The sequence below is a fragment of the Lipophrys pholis genome (genome assembly GCF_963383615.2).
Source record: "Lipophrys pholis genome assembly, chromosome: 9".
NCBI classification, from domain to species: domain Eukaryota; kingdom Metazoa; phylum Chordata; class Actinopteri; order Blenniiformes; family Blenniidae; genus Lipophrys; species Lipophrys pholis.
The window spans coordinates 21,827,325-21,848,071 of NC_137639.1; the positions used below are offsets into that span (position 1 = coordinate 21,827,325).

General features: G+C 41.0%; 3 protein-coding genes across 4 annotated transcripts; all 3 read left to right on the forward strand.

Annotated features, from left to right (window-relative positions):
- Positions 1-1,745: 1,745 nt before the first annotated feature.
- Positions 1,746-7,868, forward strand: rap1gapl (RAP1 GTPase activating protein-like). Its single transcript, XM_080471424.1, has 19 exons — positions 1,746-1,828; positions 1,948-1,980; positions 2,099-2,189; positions 2,381-2,416; positions 2,510-2,557; positions 2,827-3,024; positions 3,103-3,200; positions 4,502-4,580; positions 4,923-4,976; positions 5,241-5,324; positions 5,444-5,544; positions 5,631-5,760; positions 5,862-6,020; positions 6,309-6,380; positions 6,816-6,902; positions 6,992-7,141; positions 7,231-7,314; positions 7,404-7,423; positions 7,502-7,868. The coding sequence occupies exons 1-19, from the start codon at positions 1,758-1,760 to the stop codon at positions 7,578-7,580; spliced, it is 1,674 nt and encodes a 557-aa protein (XP_080327550.1). The 5' UTR covers positions 1,746-1,757; the 3' UTR covers positions 7,581-7,868.
- A 1,121-nt stretch (positions 7,869-8,989) lies between these two features.
- On the forward strand, positions 8,990-12,136 carry LOC308114498 (glutathione S-transferase kappa 1-like). Its single transcript, XM_080471422.1, has 7 exons — positions 8,990-9,373; positions 9,874-9,955; positions 10,036-10,164; positions 11,047-11,192; positions 11,313-11,429; positions 11,532-11,625; positions 11,826-12,136. Exons 1-7 carry the CDS (start codon positions 9,305-9,307, stop codon positions 11,873-11,875), a joined length of 687 nt encoding a protein of 228 aa, XP_080327548.1. The 5' UTR covers positions 8,990-9,304; the 3' UTR covers positions 11,876-12,136.
- Positions 12,137-13,796: 1,660 nt separating this feature from the next.
- On the forward strand, positions 13,797-20,387 carry styk1b (serine/threonine/tyrosine kinase 1b). Of its 2 annotated transcripts, none has more exons than XM_080471415.1 (10): positions 13,797-14,160; positions 15,324-15,376; positions 15,815-15,985; positions 17,707-18,039; positions 18,142-18,323; positions 18,640-18,714; positions 18,946-19,154; positions 19,299-19,339; positions 19,466-19,562; positions 19,696-20,387. In XM_080471415.1, exons 2-10 carry the CDS (start codon positions 15,325-15,327, stop codon positions 19,886-19,888), a joined length of 1,353 nt encoding a protein of 450 aa, XP_080327541.1. In that variant the 5' UTR covers positions 13,797-14,160; position 15,324; the 3' UTR covers positions 19,889-20,387. The 2 variants fall into 2 exon arrangements, with proteins under 2 accessions (XP_080327541.1, XP_080327540.1); XM_080471414.1 differs by having other exon boundaries at positions 13,922-14,150.
- The last annotated feature ends 360 nt before the right edge of the window (positions 20,388-20,747 follow it).

Below are 20,747 nucleotides of genomic sequence, written 5' to 3' on the forward strand. Positions count from 1 at the left end.
GAAATCAGTCCTACTTCTATGTAATGATCAGACGCTGCATCTCACACAGATCCCTCCCAAATATTTCCACCTGCAGGCCAGAAAAAAAAAAAAATCTGAACAAATGTTTGGTTGTAAAGATCATCTCTACACAGCCCCTGAGAGAGAATTTACTTATGATGAAAATGTCCTGGCAACTGAAGGCAAAAGCTCATCAGCTTCTCTAACTCAGGCTGGATTGAAGACATCAAAACCTCACCTCCATATGGGTACAGTGCCACCTTTTCACCACGGACCAGAAGATGTCACTATGAGTATTTTGATTTTAATGTGTATTTATGTTTGTCATGACTAAAGTTCCCCCACAGTGATATTTGAAATCTAATATTTCTACAGATACGCATTCTACATTAATCCCAGCATTGCGGACTAACTATTTTGTTGAAAATCTGACAGCAGAAAAGTGTGAGTTTATACAATTCCCACAGTATCTATGTGAGAGTATTTTTATACACACTTACGCTTATCTGTTCTGTACTGTTTGCTCATTGGCTGACTTGAAGCTATATATATATATATGGTCACTTGGCATGTTGTGCTTCAGCCTGTGATCTCTGGTGAAAACACTTGTCATTTTTATTTGTTATATACATCAGATTTTTGTAATAGTATAGCTATATTTGATATATAACATGCAGCCTTGATGCACAATATTAAGAAATACTAAATAACACACACAATCAAAAGGAATGCATTTTTTAATCTAACAATTTTTTTAATTAACTATTAAGCAATTGTTCCAGTCTTACAAGTTTTTTTATAATGTATATCTGTTTGATCAGATCTTTTCCCCACTCTTTTCTACTGTAGTAATATTTTTGTCGTAATTTCTGCACACACACATAGTTTGTCTCACACCAGGTTGCTCGTTTGGTTGAATGCATCCAGACACAGTGGAAAGCACGGCTGTTTCAGTCTGTCAAACAACATGTAAACTTACAGATATTTGCATTGAATAACATAAAGTACTTAGGCCATAGTCAATATCTTTGTGTTATAGTGTTAGTAATTTGCTCTTATGATACATGTAAACATATGATGGATTACACTTTTTTTTCCAGTTCAAACCGCCTTGACTTTAGATAAAGAAGTAACATAAACTAAATTAATTTGGGTCATGTGATACATTTGAACTACGCACACCTCTTTTCTGTGTCCACCATTCTCTCTCTCTCTCTCTCTCTCTCTCTCCCTCTCCCTCACTTTCTTTCTTTCTTACTCCCCCCTCAGTCGTTCTCTCCCTCCCTCTCCCTCTACTTCACCCTCTCCTGCTGTCTATCTCCTCACCCTCACTGTGTGAGCTGTCAATAATTGATGATTCTTACTGACTCAAAGGGTAACAGGTCCAGGAGAAAATGTCTCACTGGTTTCTTTATTTATTTACAGGTCTATCGTTACGCTCAGTCAGTCTCCCAAACAATCACAAGCGTTTACCCCAGATCAATGGCACGAGGCGGCATGGAGCAGCCCGACCGTGTCCGCTTCACGGTCTGCGTTGTCTGCTGCACCTGTGACCATGAGCGGGTTAACGCTGCCTGTTTGGCTGACAGCAGGACAGAGGGAGGAAAGGGAAGCTTAAATGAGTGAGAGGCAGGGGGCAGAGAAGAGGAGGAGGAGGAGTGACAGAATGATAGAGTGAATTAATTCAACCTGAGCCAGCCCTGATTGACTCGCTACCCAAACTGGCATGTAGAAACATTCACAGTGACACCAAAGCCATGGAGAGAGAAAAGAGGAATGACATGTCCTTCTCCAGGAAGAGAAGTTTCACTTTTGGGGCATATGGCGGGTAAGTGAATGCAGCACCGGTCTCGAATTAAACATTTTGAATGGATGACACTAGTTTTCTGATTCACCTCCTCCTGTCTGTTTGAGGGGAAAAGCTTTTTCTCACTTCCTTGTTTACAGTGTGGACAGATTCACATGTGGGGATGAGACGAGGTGAGGCTCTTTTTACATTGTTATTGCTGCAGCTCTGATCTAACATTTAAGCTGAATACGAGGTGGAAAAGAAGGGGATGTATGGTGTCTTTTTGTGCAAATCAACCTGTTGCAGCAGACCCGAATCTGCAGAGAAAAAGCTACTGGACATCCTGGACTCTCCTGCCAGTGAGAGCAAGCCTTTCCTTTCTACCAGCGGCAGCCAGAGGGTGATATCATTATTCAGCGTGCACATAATTTCATTTGATTAATTATAGTGAGTGGGATTTCATTTCTGAGAAGTTACCAATTGAGACTGAAGCCTTTTTCATGTTCCTCTTCCTTCCTGTGTGTCTCCTTCCCTTTTTCTCCGACTGCGCTGTTGTCCTGCATCTGCCGCCGGTTTCTTTTTTTATGCCAGGACACCGAGCTGTTTGAAATCATTGAGAAGCTGCAGGTGAGTTACTATGCCATTGATCGTGTGCAGCGTGTGTATCCAGCGACGCCTGAGCAGCCCAGGTTTGTTATCATCAATGCTCTTGTCCATCAGGGCAGCAGGATCGATGAGCAGCGGTGTGAATTCCCTCTGCCTCTGAAGGTGAGACTCTTGCACAATAAGGAAACACTGATATGCCTCTATGCACAGGCCCTGTGTGTGTGTGTGTGTGTGTGTGTGTGTGTGTGTGTGTGTGTGTGTGTGTGTGTGTGTGTGTGTGTGTGTGTGTGTGTGTGTGTGTGTGTGTGTGTGTGTGTGTGTGTGTGTGTGTGTGTGTGTGTGTGTGTTGATACTGACCTTTTCATCACCATAATATGTGTTTCCCCCAACAAACATCAGCCTTATCAAACGTTCCTTTGTGTCTATTTCAGTCGCAGCTTTTGACCACAGGTGGAAAACTGCCACTCATCCTCCCTTCAAAACTGGGAGGTTACTGGATAGACCCCCCTCTGGAGAGGCTGGTAGACGTGAGTCCCACCTCTTCCCACCATGGCCTCGATCAGGAGAACTACGACATCATGGCGAGAGACGGCGAGGCCAAAATCTACCATGACTTCTTCCGCTCACGAGTCAGTGAATGTTATAGGGTTTGGCGGACTGGCTGTTTCCCTTCTAGGCTTATGTGCTTTTCACTTCTTTCCCCTCAGTACCATCACTCTTTCACAGCGATGGATCCATCATTGGGGCCCCTGGTGCTCTCGGTGTGTTTGGAGGAAGAAGAAGACAAACTTCGGGTGATACTGAGGTAGAGATGTCTTGTCATTACAGCCAACCTTGTCTCTGCATTGAGCTGTTAAATGTGTTTTGGTGACTGTGCCTGCATGTAGTACCTGTAAGTGCAGGATATGGGGGAAAGTTTCTCTGAGCTCAAGTTACGTGTAGGGCTGACGAGCAGGATGTTTTCTTGAAGTCCCCCGAGGCACGGTGCAGAAATGTATACAGGCAGTTGTGAGAATATAAAATGCTACAAAGAAATACTTCCTCCAAACGCAGCATTTGTGATAGCAAAGAATACAAAGCAAAGTAAATATACGGACAATAATCATGTTCTATGCAGCATTTCTTCCTTCTCTTTATGCTTTAACAAAGTGTTTGCAGGGAGGCTGGTCCAAACATCCACCGTCACTTCAAGGACTTATTTACACTAAAAACATTTCTTAATGATGCTGGTTGTATGTTTGAATTTGGTGTCCTCTGTTGTACAATACATTTGAAAGCTACCAGGAGCCTTTGTGATGGAAGTACTTCAAGTATGAGGGACACTTTTATCAACCTAACTAAAGGATTTACTCTGTACTTTATAAGTTTGGCAGTGAGAAAACCTGAAACCACTGGGTCACATAAGACATATCGAGACTGAGCCATTTAAGAAAGTTAAGTTTTTCTGTGTAGTAATTATGAATAATTACTTTGGAATGAACGTCTTTGTACGATCATATGATTGGATGATGCATGGTGGAGTAGAGGAAAGTGAAGTTAACTTATGTTCACTGGTTTGAATCCACAGTCAGTCCCTTAGCAAAGCCTTTTAAAGGGGTCATATCATACAGCTGTTCAACACTTCACATGGGTCTCGCTGGTCCAAAAATGTATTCAAAGTTAATTTCCCACAAATCGAGCTTTTCCTTGATTTTCAGCCATTTGAAAATTTAATCTTATGACATACATAATCTGCTGCGTCTGTGTGACTGGACTGGCTCCGCCCACACATGCTAGTCTTGGGAAGCGGATGAAGTTCTTTGTCTCGCGGTGCCATGTGCCAGAGCAGAGCTGCCAAATTGTGGGAGGGTCAAAGGGAGGCCCTGCCTTGACTGGGATTGGCTAAACCCCCGATGACACTTCAGAGGGTTTGATTTATGATTCGCTCACCGGAGCACACAGTTTAAAAAAAAAAATGAAACAAGCCAAGGAGAGAGAGGACAGATTTTCTTCACTTCTGAGGCGTCATTCATTCGGTATTACAGTTGGAGAACCATTAGAAAGTGAATTTAGCACAATATGACCCCTTTAAATTTGAATTACAGGATTATGTTTCTCGCCTCGCAGGATGAAGGAGTGCTCCCTGCATGGAGTTTTCTCTGTGTCCCTTTTCCCAAACATCCCATCTGCTGTTGATTTAGCAAAGGTATTGAACCACTTGGGCAAGTACATAAAGTATTCATTAACGATCAAACACAGTTAGCCGTACTCAACATAAAAAAAAGTACAGCAACATAAGCGGCTCAAATATCCAAAGTTGAAGTCCCGAATATATTTTTAATTTATTCATGTGATAACACCTAGTAACGCGTAACCATACAGTAATAAGTTACGTTGGATGTGTATTTGAGTAAAAAGGAAAATGTTCTCCTCTGACAGGCATGATAAAAGAAAATACTGAAGGTATCCAGGTTCCATGTACTTGAATCTTACTGCTTCAGTCAGTATTGGCGACTGATTGACGACGTGTTCCTCGTTTTATTTCCAGATGCTCTGCGACCGAGTGACTGTCTCAAAGTTTGATGTGGTCAGCTACCTCAAGGTCATGCTCTGAAATAAACACTCGCACACATCCCGTTGTGAATGTTGCCGTTAGGCTCCTAGTAAGAGAAGTGCAAGTTGTTCAAAAGCTGCTGACACACTGAACAGTTGGACATGTGCAGGTGTCAATATTGAAAACTGTCCATCTCACAGTAATACTCATCGGACTGAAAGTCTTTGTTTTTAATCAGATTCTGCACTTTTTCTGCTCGTAGTGAAAAACATCGCCACTGTTTTTTTTAACCCTTTCTGTTTCAACACTCAGGCTCCAGAACTCATAACCACATTCGACGAGCACAGAGTGTCTCAGAGTTTCAAGTTTGGTGTTTTGTACCAGAAGGACGGGCAGGTACGAGAAGCTGTTTTTTTATTTTTTATTTTAAAACAAACGACTGAACTGTGGCATTTTCGAACTCTTCAACTTCTGTCGTAAGTTCTCCCCCTCGGATAACGCCCGCCAATCTGCAGTTCACAGAGGAGGACATACTGAGCAACAATGAGGAAAGCGAGGAGTTTAAAGCGTTCCTGTCTGTTTTGGGAGAAACAGTCCAGCTGCAAGGATTCACAGGGTGAAGCGTTGGTCCACCACTTTGAGAAATGATCTTAATGTGGACAGTCACGTCATTTCTTCTCCTTCTCTCTTCTTTGTTTTCAGCTTCAGAGGAGGACTGGACGTGTGTCACGGCCAGACAGGAACCGAAACCGTCTTCACTTCCTTTCACGGGAGAGAAATCATGTTTCATGTCGCAACCAAACTGCCGTTCACTGAGGGCGACCCGCAGCAGGTCAGTGGTGGGGTTTCCACCGGTACTGAGGTCACTAATTTGGAAAACGAAATTTTCACGATGACACACTGACCGATGGTTTCATTTCTCCTCATCTCCAGTTACAACGAAAAAGACACATTGGTAATGATATTGTTGCAGTAGTCTACCAGGAGGGACAAACCCCTTTCCTCTCCGACCTGATCAAGTCTCACTTCCTGCACTGTTTCCTGGTGGTCCGGAAGATTCAGAGGGACGAGGCAGGTGGGGCGGCATACCAGGTAACTGAAAAACAGCCTCAAAATTGACCATTTTTCAAAATAAAAAAACATCATCTCAAAGACTATGTAGTAAGTTAGCAAGCAAGTTCATGAGTTTATCACCAATTAGAATACAATATAGAATATTATTTTTCCTTATTATTTAATTCAAAAGTTTTTTTAAATTGAATTTTTTTACATTTATTTCACATGAACTAAACTGTAATATGAAGCAGTACATATCTGTATGTCATCTAACAATTAAAAAAAAAAAATCTCAGACTGTTGTTTTATTGCGTGTCTTTACAGATGTCTGTCACAGCCAGAGAGGATGTTCCTCTTTTTGGTCCAGTCCTGCCAGATCCTCCAGTCTTCACCGATGTAGGAGCTTTACTACTAAATCTAAATTTCCTGCGATTTCAATTTTAATGTAGATTTATATAAAATGTTATGCACAATCTTTGTTGTCAATTTGTGAAGAAGATTGTATTTACATTAAAAATGGACACGCCACAATCCCGTAGTACACACACACACACACACACACACACACACACACACACACACACACACACACACACAGGGCCACTTCTGCTTCTACGTGTCACAGTAAAGAGGCCGAACTGCATGTTGATGAAAGCAGATTGCAAACTTAATCATGTGTGGAGTTTTTTGTTTTTTTTTTCTTCCAAACACTAATGATGCTTTTCAAACTGAATAGAATACAAATGTAGAGGGAAAGTCTCACTGACTATTAATTTATATATCTTGACAGAAAACCATTTTCTTTAGCCATTATCCAACATTGCTTTTCAGCTTTCCCAGCTGAGAGAATTCCTCCTGACCAAACTCATCAATGCAGAGATCTCCTGCTATAAAGCAGAGCAGTTCAGCAGGCTGGAGGTAGACACAGGAATGATTCTCATCAATGCGCTTTATTAGTCAATAATCGAGCTTGTTGTCTAATTCTGTCTTGGTTCTGTCTTACAAAGCTCCGCACCCGTTCGTCACTCTTGGAGAGCCTGCAGACCGAACTCTTCACCCGCTCCCAGTGCATGATGGGAGATGCCCCACTGCACTCCTCTTCTGAGGGTGCGCGGGGAGCGTCTGAAGGAAGTGGGGGATTTATTGAAAATTTTAAGGTGAATGTGAGGCATCCTTTGAAAATGTATGTCATGTTTTAGTTTATTGTTTGTACGTCACAGTTTCTTTCCTGGATTTCTGGCCTTAGAGAGCAATCAGGGTGCGGAGCCACTCCTTTGACACTCTCGGGGTTCCCAGGAAGATTGTCAGCAACACGTCGCACAAGTTTAAGGTGAAACTTACTGTGCAGTGGAAATCTTTGGACTTCATAAATGTCCGTTTAGAGAAGCTAATGTTCTTATCTAACTTCATATTTTGCAGCCAGAGAGAGATGGAGAGAGGTGAGAAATATAAAGGCGTTTAAAAATGTGTTTTCAATGAGCTGAGCAGGTAACGGAATTGTTTTCATTTCATTCCAGTGACAAATCTTCTGCTCTCACCGACACGTCAGGAACAGCTGAACTCAAAGATCAAACAAGTCCTCAAGAGGAGACATAGAAAAATGACCTCATTTGTTTTAGGCTTTATAATAAGGAGCGACATTGTTTGTGATTACAGCTTAATCATACAGGAAAATAAGTTGTATATAAATATAAGAGAAAAATAAATAGACAATTTTTTTCTGGAAATATATTTAGTTTGCTGTTATAGAAGTGATATTTAGTTAAAAAAAAATCTGTAAGTATAAAAGTTTGATGTATACAGATATTTTAATGTGTTTTGACAGAGGTTACACTTTATGGAAACAGTAAATAAAATTATATTATACATGGGGATTGATCATTGATCATTGATCAAAACATGATCAGAGTTTGTGAATTGTGTTGGATGTGGAGGGCCTGTTTAATTTACATTATAACTCAACATTTCCGTAAGGATTTCAAATTGGACTCTGGCCGGTGACCCCAAAACTAGGGGAGTGGCTGCAGCAGGTCCAGGGAACAACCAAAGCCCCAGTCCAGAAGAGCCCAGCTAGGATGCTGTGCAGGACCTTCAAACTCCCAGGCCTCTGGCGGAGTGTGAGGATGATACAGATATCACTCTACAAGGATAGGAAGGTGATTTATAAGTGTGTATGGTTGTCCGTCTCTCTGTGTTTGCCCTGCGATGGACTGGGTGAACCCTGACTTTGCACAAAGTTAGCAAGGATTGACTCCATCACCCTGCAGCCCTGAACAGGAAAAAGCTGTATAGAAAATACATGGATGGAAGTATTATCTGCCATCATGAAATACATGACAGTTCTATAACATAGTGACGATGTACAGGGTAAGTAAGATTATGGTTGTGTGCCAAGCATTATTAATTGGTAAACTATGATGGAATATCAGAGCCTAATTAATTAACAGTACTAATTTGGGAGGATTTAGTCTTGAAAAAGTACAATTCACGATACTTTAATCTGCTCTACCCTATCTCTTTCTTTCTTCCTTTACGTTGTGCAAATGGTCAAATGTAACATTGATATAAATGAATCATACTTTATTACATTTTTTATTTTACCTTTATTTTACAAGAAGAACCTCACTGAGATTGAAAATCTCGTTTTCAAGTGTGTCCTGGCCAAGACAAGCAGCAGTACATTAAGGTTCCAGACAAAACAGGCACATAATATATAAGAAAAATTTGTACACCTCCAAACTATTGTTTGTTGAATCCGGCACTAATACTGATGATAATTTAATTTATTGTTCTTATTTATGGGCACATTCAGTAGATAACGCAGAATGTTAGACCGAACACATCTAACATATATGCCTGACAATTTCACTTTATATTCAAGATGAGAATAAACATCTTCTTTTATCTTGTTTGAACGTTGCTTTTTGTCCACTGGTCCGCTAGGGGGCGGTAAGTGCGTTTCTTCTCAGCAGACTGCACTGGACGGAGGCCCGCTTGTTTCGCCTGCGCAGGTCATCCGGAGGGGGGCGGGGATGGTTTTGTAGTTTATTTACTACACGTACAGTATTTATCCTCGTTGCCTGTCGCTCTGTGTTTGACTCAAAACACACCGCTTACGAAAAGTTTGTTGACACGTCTGTCAAGTTGAAACTAAAAGAACCGATTCATTCCTCTGCACGGATTGAACGATCTAAAAAACGTCAAGTGAACTTTGACACAGTAACCAGTGGACCGAGGCTACTCTTCAGTGCACCGAGGCTACTCTCAAGGAAAGTTATTCACTCATTGTAGAAGCAGAATCAGTGCCTGTAGACCCGAAGATGACCTCCAAGAAAGTGATCGAGTTGTTCTACGATGTGGTCTCTCCCTACTCTTGGCTGGGATTTGAGGTGTGTGCATTTGACTCTGATCCACATGTACTATGTGTTATTTGGGTTTGCAGGTTATGTGCGTGATTGTGTTTGTAGGTTATGTCCATGTGTGATTGTGTTTGCAGGTTATGTGTGTGTGTTTGTGTTTGTGTTTGCAGGTTATGTGTGTGTGTTTGTGTTTGCAGGTTATGTGTGTGATTGTGTTTGCAGGTTATGTGTGTGTGTTTGTGTTTGCAGGTCGTGTGTGTGTGTGTGTGTGTGTGTGTGTGTGTGTGTGTGTGTGTGTGTGTGTGTGTGTGTGTGTGTGTGTGTGTGTGTGTGTGTGTGTGTTTGTCTTTGCAGGTTATGTGTGTTTATGTGTTTGCAGGTTATGTGTGTTTGCAGGTTATGTGTGTTTATGTGTTTGCAGGTTATGTATGTTTGCAGGTTATGTGTGTTTATGTGTTTGCAGGTTATGTGTGTTTATGTGTTTGCAGGTTATGTATATTTGCAGGTTATGTGTGTTTATGTGTTTGCAGGTTATGTGTCGCTACAGAAACGTGTGGAACATCGACCTCAAACTGCGACCTGCTTTTCTGGGGGGCGTCATGCATGGATCAGGTCACTGTTCCAAACACCACGCTGCCTATTCGTGTGCACTTTGTTTACCATCATATTTCATATTTTATTTCTCATGACAGGCAACAAGCCTCCCGGCGTCATCCCCAACAAGTTTATGTACATGACCAGGGACCTGAATCGCTTGTCAGAGTACTTTGGGGTCCCCCTGCAGCCCCCATCTGACCCCTTCGAGGCCATGTTCAATAAAGGTACAGACAACAGTGCCAACAAAATAACTTCACCGAAATAGTTGATATTCCTACAAGTAAAGGCCTTTAATGTGTGCTGAGTGGCACTTTTTATATATATATATATATATATATATATATATACTCTTTAGATCTCTCCTTAAATATCTTTAATTCTAGTTAAACAAATCATAATCGACGGTATTGAACAAACCGGATATAATTCATTAACCATGGACGTGTTGCTGCTACACCTTTTTCCAGATATTGCCATAAAGAACAAGTGCAAAATAACTGCGCTTTATTTTTATGATCAAGTTAAACAAACCCTCAACCTTTAGATAAATGGTGTCTCCGTGCCGGTTATTTACCTACTCCGTTATTGCACAGGCGATCTAATTAAATCTGTGTGCGTTAAAAAGGAGGAAAGGCTACCAGAGGTCCGCTAAAGAAGGTAAATAAATCTGACAACAGTGAAACCATCTATCGCGTACTCTCGTTGAAAAATATATAAACTTACAATTTGATTTAAGTTTCAGCTCAGTGATGATGATTTTTCTAGAAACCACTGACGGTCATGAGGAGCTTCTCTCAGAAATGTATCGATTTTTAGGATTTGCAGGACACTTAACCTATTTTTATTTATTTATTTTTTTTTTACATTTTACTGATTCTTCCAATATTTTTAAAATTTGGTTGGTTCCTTAGTTTGCATATCCTATAAAGAAAAAAATAGAATAAAAAAAAAAAGACATGTTCAGTGTTTTATCTGCTCTTCTCCTCAAACAAAAGCACAACTGACGGTTCGACCGTCCTCTGAGCCTTGCATAAGACACAGCGAGTCGCTGTAGCATGACTGAGCAAAGCTGTTGAGATTCTCATCCCTTTTTCTTTTTCCTTGAGGCTCTTTGTCTGCAATGCGTTTTGTGACGGCGGTGCAAGCGACGGAGAAAAGCGGTGACGAGCAGGTGGAGCAGGTGTCCCGCGAGCTGTGGAGGAGGATCTGGAGCGAAGACAAAGACATCACTGAACCTGCTTCGCTGGCTGAGGTGCTGACTTTAGTTGTTTTTTGTTTGTTTTTTTACAACCAAAGAGATTCAAAGATATTATTTAGGTTCGGTGAAACCCGTCTTCCTTACTTTTCTATTTCTTTTTTTATGTTGTTGCAGGCGGCAGTAAAAGCAGGAATACCTGAAAGTGGGATTAAAGAATTGTTGGAGCTGTCCACGTCCAAGGAGATCAAGGACAAACTTAAACTCTCGACGCAGGAAGCACTTGATCACGGGGTTCGTTGTCTTTCAGCTCCTTTTGCAAACTTACAAATGATTTAAAAAAAAAAAGATATTTCAATATAACGTGTAAGATTCTCCTCTTTTTGACTGCCGCAGGCATTTGGCTTTCCGATGCTGGTGTGTCGCGTCGACGGGAAGCCAGAGATGTTCTTTGGGTCGGACAGATTTGAGCTCCTGGCTCACTGCATCGGTGAGGGAACGTTTCCAACGAGCTGAAAGTCTTCAGATCAACTGTTATCTTAATGACGTCCTGACGTTGGAATTTAAACTTTGCGTTTGAATTACTCGTAATTTTATAAACATCAGCCACAACTGCGTTCATCAGAAGCATTACAAACTTTCTGTGGTTTTGCAGATTTTCATATCCGCTCGTGTTTTCTTGTGTTTTAGGAGAGAAATGGCTCGGACCGAAACCGGACAAAACAGCTGCCAAACTGTGAGATGAAAAATGCCTTTTTGGTTAATCTACGCTCGGATTTTTAATCATTGACAGTGGTTTCATGTAACATTTTGAAATGTCCGCGCTGTGCTTTCTTGTATTCCACTTATTATGTGGTTTTCTAGAGACAGACAATAATGATTAGTAGTAAATAATGTCAATATTTGACTGTGAATGATGGGTGAGGCCTATTAATGCAAACATTGACGAATTCACAGCAATGAATTCACTTTCTAAATGAAATAAATTAATGTCAAAGTGATTTACTTGCGGGTTCGGTGCATTAACATCATGCAGCAGTACGTGTTTTGTGGGTTAAACTTATACAAAATGTAAGTTTTTAGACGTGTTTTGCATCAAAAATACATGAATACTGCCATAACACACATTTCTTTCTTCTTTTTTTTTTTTTTCTTTTTAACTCGTGGCCTTAGCTATAACAATTCCTATTTTTTTTTAAATATTTAAAACTTTTCAGTTGGGGGATATATGTGTAGAAATATCTGGAAAAACAGTGAACCTCTCCGTGGTATTCTTTTTTTTTTTTTTTTTTTTAGATGCACTATAGAGGCTCAAAGTCAAGCTGTCATTCTTCAACCAAACACGTCCCTGTTAAGCATCAGATTGGATCACTGATGTCGCCTTGCTGGTCTGTGTTCACGATTCCTTTTGCAGACGAGCAAACTGGCACGTTCAACCGAAATGTTTTAGGTTTGAGGTGAACTCAGGGCTTCTTTAGCTTGCTGTTCACTCTAGTAGTGTGTGTGTGTGTGTGTGTGTATATGTATATATATATATATCACTTTTACCACCAGACCTCCTAAAAGGCATTTATACTCCCCAGCCGCTTCATCTCTATTTAACGTAAATATCTAATCAGGCCTTTGGTAAGAACTCATTGAATTGAGGCATGAAAACATGGTGGAGAGGAGCCGCTGAAGTTCAAACTGAGCATGGGGGATGGAGAAGAAGGGGGATTTAAAAGATGGGCTGGTTGGAGAATTTGAGGAACTGCCGGCCTACTGTGATTCTCGTACACAACCATCCCTGGAGTTTACTGGGAATCGTCCACAAAAGAGGAGAAATATCCAGCAAGCTGATGTCGGTTGATGTCAGAAGAGAATGGCCGCTCTGTTTATAGATTATGATCCATCCGGTTTTGCATCAATGGTTTCTGCTGTTGGTGGGGATTATATATTAGATTTTATTTTTTTAACCTGGAAACAAGTTTTCACTCGGACTCCAGTCACAAGGTTTCTGTCCAACTGAGCATCTTTTGGGATTTAGTGGAGATTCACATCCAAAATGTCTGCAGCAGCAGATGTCTGATGCCGTCACATCAACATGGACCACAGCCTCAGAGGAACGTTTTCACTCTTGTTGAATCTATACCACCAGGATTAAAGACCGTTCTGATGGTAAAACTGGTGCAACTCGTTGTTCCTGACAGACCACAAAGGAAAAGCAGCTGTACTTTAACCCCCCCCCCACCCTGGAGATGAATCCATCTTCTACTTTCAGCTAAATATTAAGACTCAGAAGGACGCTGTTCACAATCACTTATTTCCAACCATTTTGTCCTTTTTCATATGAAATAAAAACACTTAATCATAATGAGTTTTCAGAATTTGAATATTTTCGAACTGAATCTGGACGCACGTGTTTAAAACTATACGTAGAAAGCTTCGTGTTAATCTGGGTTTCATACAGACACCGGTGAAGAAGTGCAGGTTAATAACAAATACTCTGGAGACGGTAGGCTTTGTCATACGAGTTCCTTTGGCTTAAAGGGGCCAAACAAACCTAACAAAGGCTTCAAAAATGAGGAGGAGTGGCAGGACCAGTTTTTCTTGAACAAAGAGGAGTAAAGAGGTGGGGCTAAAAGTAGACGTGATGCCTGAGCTTGAAAGGAAAGGCCCTTTACAGAATGTGGTTCAGCAATGTTATTAGAAGACGCATGCCTGATATCAGTGCAGCATCACCAGTCTGAACCAAGAGGAGGAGGAAGCGGTGATGATGTAGGAGAGGAGGGTGGAGTTAAGAAACAAGGTGGAAGGTAGACAAACACAGAGCAACACACTGATCCCCTGAGCCTGACAAGTCGCTCCAGAAAAACACAGCGATGAGGATCTGAAGAGCGGCTGAACCAGGAGTTCACCTTCGGCGGGGATGAGATGTGGACGGTGCCCGGCTGTGTGACGGAGAGAAACATGAGTCTACAATAACAGGATTTTATCTAGAACTCATCTTTGGGATATAAAAGTCTGCTGGGAGAGGTGAGATAAGGTACATACACATCTATACTAACACATAGACTCAGTCTTAGAGACGTTGAGGGTTCTCCAGGACAGGCTGGGAAATTCACTGCAAATTAATGCTTCCTGTGCTCATTTTTCTTTTTTTAAACAAAAAAGCTTAAAATCTGCCTGTTGCAGCAGTGAGATACAGATTTTAAGCTTTTTTGTTTTTTTGATTTTATTTTTAATTGTGGGCGTATGAGCTGGTGCTTTTCTGTTACCATTCATGTTTGCCCTGTGGGTGTGTAGTGCCACTGTGGCATTAATGTGTTAAGAAAATGCAGTTGAACAGGTTCAGAGATGTGAAAGGATGGTGATGTGGTTTACGCTTTAACCTGTGGGGCTCCAGCGTCATTTACCGGAAATTTACACGTGCGTTATAGCTACGAAACAACAAAAACAGCCTGAAAATACGGCATAGTACCTCCTTAACTCAATACAGTGAGCTCTGAAGGGCTGGCAACATTTGGCGTATCTCAAAGTCACTGACACTTCTTTAGTTCCTGGTCTCAGTTACCTGTTTGTCCAGACAACCTTCTCATACCGGTTACCTGTAAGAGTCCTGTTACCTGTAACAACCTCTGCCCCTGAAACTCAGAGTTTTAGGACAACCACAGTTTGTTTCTTTGTGTTTTTTTATTTAGACATACATAGATAATATACAACTTTACACTTGATTCTATTTCCTCATGCTATCATAACATGCCATTCTGCCTCACAACACACTGTTCCCTCTCACCCTTTCCCTCACACCCACACCCAATAAAGAGATTCACCTACGTGTCAAACTCCACACACATGTCCTCCGTCCCATCGTCTATCAATCCTTCCTCCTTGATTGGAGATTATAGATTATAGATTCTGCAAACATATCAGTATTTTGTTGTATATAGACTAAAAAAGTAAAATAAAATTGAAACAACCTCTGACCCTGAAACTCTGAAAGGTTTTGGGGGAAATGCACTCTTTCTAATCATGACTATCAGCTGGTTGGCCACCATCTACATGTCCTGGAGCACTTAAACATTAACAGTATATTTATTGGTTGGAGTACTACAGCTTGTTGGGAGACTGTCCGTGGGAGTGGTTCAAGAAGAATGGACAGAACCAACATATCAAATCTCTTCCCTGTTTTTATAACTCGACATACAGGATGGCTGAAGTGAGACCAGATGACCTGTGCCCGCCAGGAGATACTCTCTGCGGTGAGTTTTAGCTTCGGACAATTCACTTCTGAGCATTTCAAGCCAGTAGAGCAACTTCTGAATGTCAGACAATGGGATTCTTTGTCTCACAATAAAAGTTGCTGTCTGGTCTGTCCTTATTTACATAGTCTGACTTGTTACACCTTTATTTATTTTTTTACATTCAAAAGTTAAAATCTGCTAAACCTGATATTTCAAACTATTTTTACGTCTTCTTTTTTAAATGTACTTAAACTGAGATTCTTTCATTAGTTTGAACTTTCCTGTTGATCAGTTCAGCCTCTTTAAAAGTACGGAGCTGAGATTAGTGTGTTAAGTCATATTACCCGTTGGCTCATCGGGGAGGGTTTACTCAGCGTGGACTGTACAAACATCCCAGATGATTGTATTTTAGTAATGCCGGGTACATGTTTGTTGTTTCTTTGTGTCTGTTTGCAGATATCCGTATTTATGAACAGGAGGTGATCATCGTGCCCGTCGTCCTTCTGTCCTTCTTCCTCATCACTCTGGTCTTCATCCTCCTGCTGCATTACTGTCCAGAGAAGGTGGACAAAATTCGGCCAGTTGGCTCCAAGTCGACCTCCAGGAGAGTTTTGCACGGCATTGATGGTAAGAGCCCAGAACAGACGCGCTGCAGTCACATGAAAGTATATTTGTTTTACTAAGAAGCCACAATTAAACTCCTGTCTTCATCATCAAAACTGGTTTAGTTTCCCACTGTGCTTCTAACTAACCTCCTACTTTAAAGTGTTTTCAGAAACTCTTCATTTTAAGTATCTGTATATTCATTCATAAGCACGTTCAACTATTCAATAATTGGTTCATAGTGATAATGTGATGTTTTAATAAATAGACATAACTTCTCTTGTAGGTGCCCTCAGAACAATGTCATTATATAGTATTGAACCACTCCAGTTTATTAATACTTGAAACAGATAAACACTTAAAATGTCCTTAATCATTAGAAACCATATTGTGTCACTGAAACCTTTTGACGTCTTCTGAATACAAACAATATAAGGGATTTGAAGTAATGTGTCACAATAATTAAATTGTTCCTGTCAGTGTACAATGTAAATTTAGTTTAGAAAAGTTGTTGTTGTTCTTGTCAGTAGTAGTAGTAGTAGTAGTAGTGGTATTATGCATCAAAGGTTCATCAGACATCAAAATAATTGAAATAAATATTAAATAACAGGATATAGTCGACAGACAATAAAGCTCTATCACAGAAACTGAATTTTAAAAGCAAATGTAATAGATGAAAAATAAATAACAACAATGATTACAGGCGATCCTAAAACTGTATTAAAGTCAAAACAACAACAACTACTACTAATATAGAACTGTCAAAACAATATTTAAAAAAAACAAAAACATTGCAGATACTGCATCTTAAAAAAGCAGTCATAAAGCCAAAACACAGCTGACTTTTTTTGTAATAGAAGGTGCAGATGAAGCAAACTGGAAGTTGCGTATCTCTTTTGCTGAACTACAGTAAACGTTGGTGTTTTATCTGCTTATTTGAATAAGTTTCAGACTTTTTATCCACAACAGAGAAAAGCTAGAAAGCAAAGGATGCTTTAACGAGCTTGGTTTTGATATAATCACTGAAGAAATCTGATCTGATGCGTCAGAGTGCTTCACAAACTAATAAATCAGACGTGTATTCAGGCTCCAGACCTGTTATTTATAGACTTATTTGACTGGTGGATATGATGTATGCAACACATTTCAAACAGTAACATGATCTATGACAAATAAGACAAAGTCACCAGACAACAAAAACACAAGTGAATTCAAAATTGTGCCAAAAAAAAAAAAAGGATTTGTATTACCAGAGTTGTGCTTGTCAGAAGCAAAAACCTAAAACCAAGTGTAGAAACTCAGAGCCTGATGACATGTAGTATTTGTTTAGTGCGAAAGCATGTTTTTCAAGTTTCTGGCCAAGATATCTTGTTACATTTAACGCAGACACAATCACCTAAGAAGCACAATGTCAGTGATATTGAATGATGTTTGAGATGTTAAAGTTTAGATATCAAGACAGTTTTCACTTCTTCAACTGCAGAACTTTCTCACTTCTCACAAACCCGGTTTAATCATAACAATAAATAACTCACAAGTAAAAATGATCCTGACAGGAAATTGCAAACAAGTCTTCATATGTCACTAAAATCTTGGTTCTCAGGTGTTCGTATTTTACATTTAGGGGAGATATCTTAACATCAACCAGACAAATCCACTTGTAGAGAAGAAAGAGAATTATGATGATTTGACAGGCATATTCAGAACTAGTAGACATTATAAAAATCATTCTAATTTCTCTGCAGCTCCACCGGGAATCAATGTTCTGGAGCATGAGAGCATCGCCCTGGACACGCCCAGCTCCTACTCCACCTTCCACCCCCCAAGCCCCTACTACTCCAAGACCCTCCCCACATCTGTGAGCACCCTTGCTCGCCCTGACAGCCCCCCGCCGGATCCCCACAAGCCCAGTTTCACTCCCATCGTTCAGCCCAGAGAGTTGCCCCGCCAGAGGCTGCCCGAGTCCTTCAACCTGGTGTCTCCCCTGCCCACCTCCTTCTCCCTGCGGACCGACTCTGCAGTGTCACTGTGCAGGGCCCGCATGGAAAACAGGAACGTGGTGCTGAGGGTGCTAAATGGTGAGAATTCAATGAAAGCTTGTTACTTTTTGGGTTTTTTCCCATTTAAATTTTTGTTCGATGCTTGTTCACTAATTTCGGTCTTCCTCTAACCGATCACAGACTCTGCTGATGCCTCGGAGAGACACAACTTCCTGGGCTTCGCATCCTTCCTGTCTCAGCTCGGACCACATCCGTTCCTCCCTGAGCTTCTTGGTGTGGTGTCGCTTCGAGCCCCTCTGGTTACAGTTGTGGAGGAGCTGGAGAACAGAGACCTGCTCAGCCTCTTGTGGCGATGCAGACAGGTTGGAGGATGTGTATGATACTTTGTGCAAATCTTTAATTTTGTAGTACAGAAATCAAATCGCAAAACTGCCTCAAAATGACCAGTGGATTAAATGACAATATGTTTCTGGGGCGTTTTTGTGTTTAACCCCCCCACCACCACCTATATATGTGTAATTCTGCTTTTGTTTTCCAGTCTTGAAATTAATTTGATGTTAAAATGTGTCTCGTACCAACTCAACCAAATTCAATAAAATAAAAAAAAAAAGAAGATCCATATAATCAAGCTCTATGAAGATCTATGGATAGCCTTAAATTTGTGTTTTGTTGTTCCAGGAAAACGTGGATCCACCGTGTGAAATGACTGAGAGACGAATATTCACCATGGCCAACCAGGTGGCCTCTGCGCTGGTCAGTATGCTAATAACTACAGTAAAACTTCACCGTTTGACTTTCAAATCAGTGGAGTGACTCAGTAAGCACTAACATGTGGTCAGAGTTTACTTTCTGATCCTCTTCACCTCCTGTTGACCTCCTCCTCCCAACCATCATCCAAACTCTGTTTCATTTATTCTGTATTAATCGCACAGGCTTGTCTGTAGTTAATCCTTGAATCCCTGTCTTGTGTCTTTGCTTGTTTAGGAATTCCTTCACAGCAAAGAGCTCCTCCATGGAAATATCCGCGCTCGCAGCGTGCTGGTCAGTAAGGAGTACACGGCGAAGCTCTGGGGCCTGCACGGAGTTTACACGAGGAAGAACCAGGGCGGCACTCAGAAAGACGATCCCAGCATGAAGAAATGGCAAGCACCGGAGCTGTTGGCCCGCAGGCCGGCCGGCCAGAGCAGCGACGTGTAAGCTCACTTCAGACCTGCAGGAGTGTCAAAGAGGAGCTGCTGTTCTGTCATTCAAACAGCATAAAAAAAACAATGTTGATTAAATGTATTCACAAACATTCCACACAGAATCTAACACTTCTCTTCCGTATCTCCTTCTAGTTGGTCATTTGGCATCCTGCTGTATGAAATGGCAACTTTGGGTAAGTTCAGTGTTAATCTTTACACACTAAAGTGTCAAGAGTTCCAGTTCCAGTTTTAAGACAACTCCTGCTTCCTAATGGCATTTGTTAAAAAAACAAATTGCTTTTATAAACGCTCTCGTCCAGGTGAAGCTCCGTTTGCAGAGGTTCCAATTAATGAGCTATTGCAGTTTCATCAACGGGGAAAGAGTTTGAAAAAACCTTCAAATTCCTCCAACTCACTGTGAGTGTCCACCTCGACCTTCAGTTAATCAAGCACCAGACCTGAATCGCTCCGATGAGAGCAGACCTGTCCGCTCTTTAACAAAAAGTAGTTCAAAGTCCAAAGTGTTTTCGTCCTCCACTTCTCCCCTCAGATACACCATCATTAAAGGCTGCTGCCACTGGAAGGAACAAGATCGACCATCCCTGGCCGAAGTGAGCCGGAAGCTCACGGCAGCAGAGAAAAGCGCCTCTGACAAAGTGCTGAAGGCAGCCGGGGCCGTGAAGATCGAGCAGTATCTTCAGGAGGCGGGATACGGGGAAAACAACAGCTACACTGTGTTCTGATCAATACCAGTGCCAGCAAAGCAACAGAGTGCAATACTATCAAATAACCAATTGATAATCTTAAAAACAATAACTTTTTAGGTGCAATAACGTTTCTTAACTGTGTGTGCATGAGCAATCTGGGCAATGGGAAATGCTTGTCTTCTTCAGACATGGAAAACTCATTTTCATGCTGTAAAAGCTCATTCATGGACATCTATTCCTTCATTTGGGGACGTGACACTTTTGATTTTGCAGACTTTTAAAAGATGTGAACCGGATCGATGTACAGCAGCTGCAATCGGAGGTTGTGGGTGATTCTGTCAGGAGAAAGGATGGTTTACAAAACTGTGTATAAGCCAATGTATTTTATGAAGATGTAAGATTTATATTTTAATATATGATTCCACATTGTGACAAGTTGTGGAAAAGAAGGACGTATCGGTGTCATGAACACTTCTATTGCTTCCATGTTTACTGTCCTCTCAGTTACAAATATGTTTACATAAATTCTAATGTGAATAAAGAATAATAAAAAATTAAAAAAGACCATAAACATTCGTGAGTTGGTTTTTTTGAGTTCAAGGTGATCAGGTGGACTTTTAGTAATTTGTTTATTAATAAACTACTTTGATTCTTATTTATGTTCAGAGAAAGATGGCATCTCGTCTCCACTTCCACCTCCAGTCAGACTCGCTCCTCTGAGGCTGCAGCAGAGTGTTCACTCCAGCGAAAAGAACGAGTTTCCAGGTTTAAAGGGAAAATAAAGTGCCTGCGGTCCTACAGCCATCATGTGATCAAGGGATCCTTCCTTCAGCGAATAACATTCTGTATTTGTACAACTAAAAAGAGGAAACAGTTCAGGCGTAGATTTAGGATT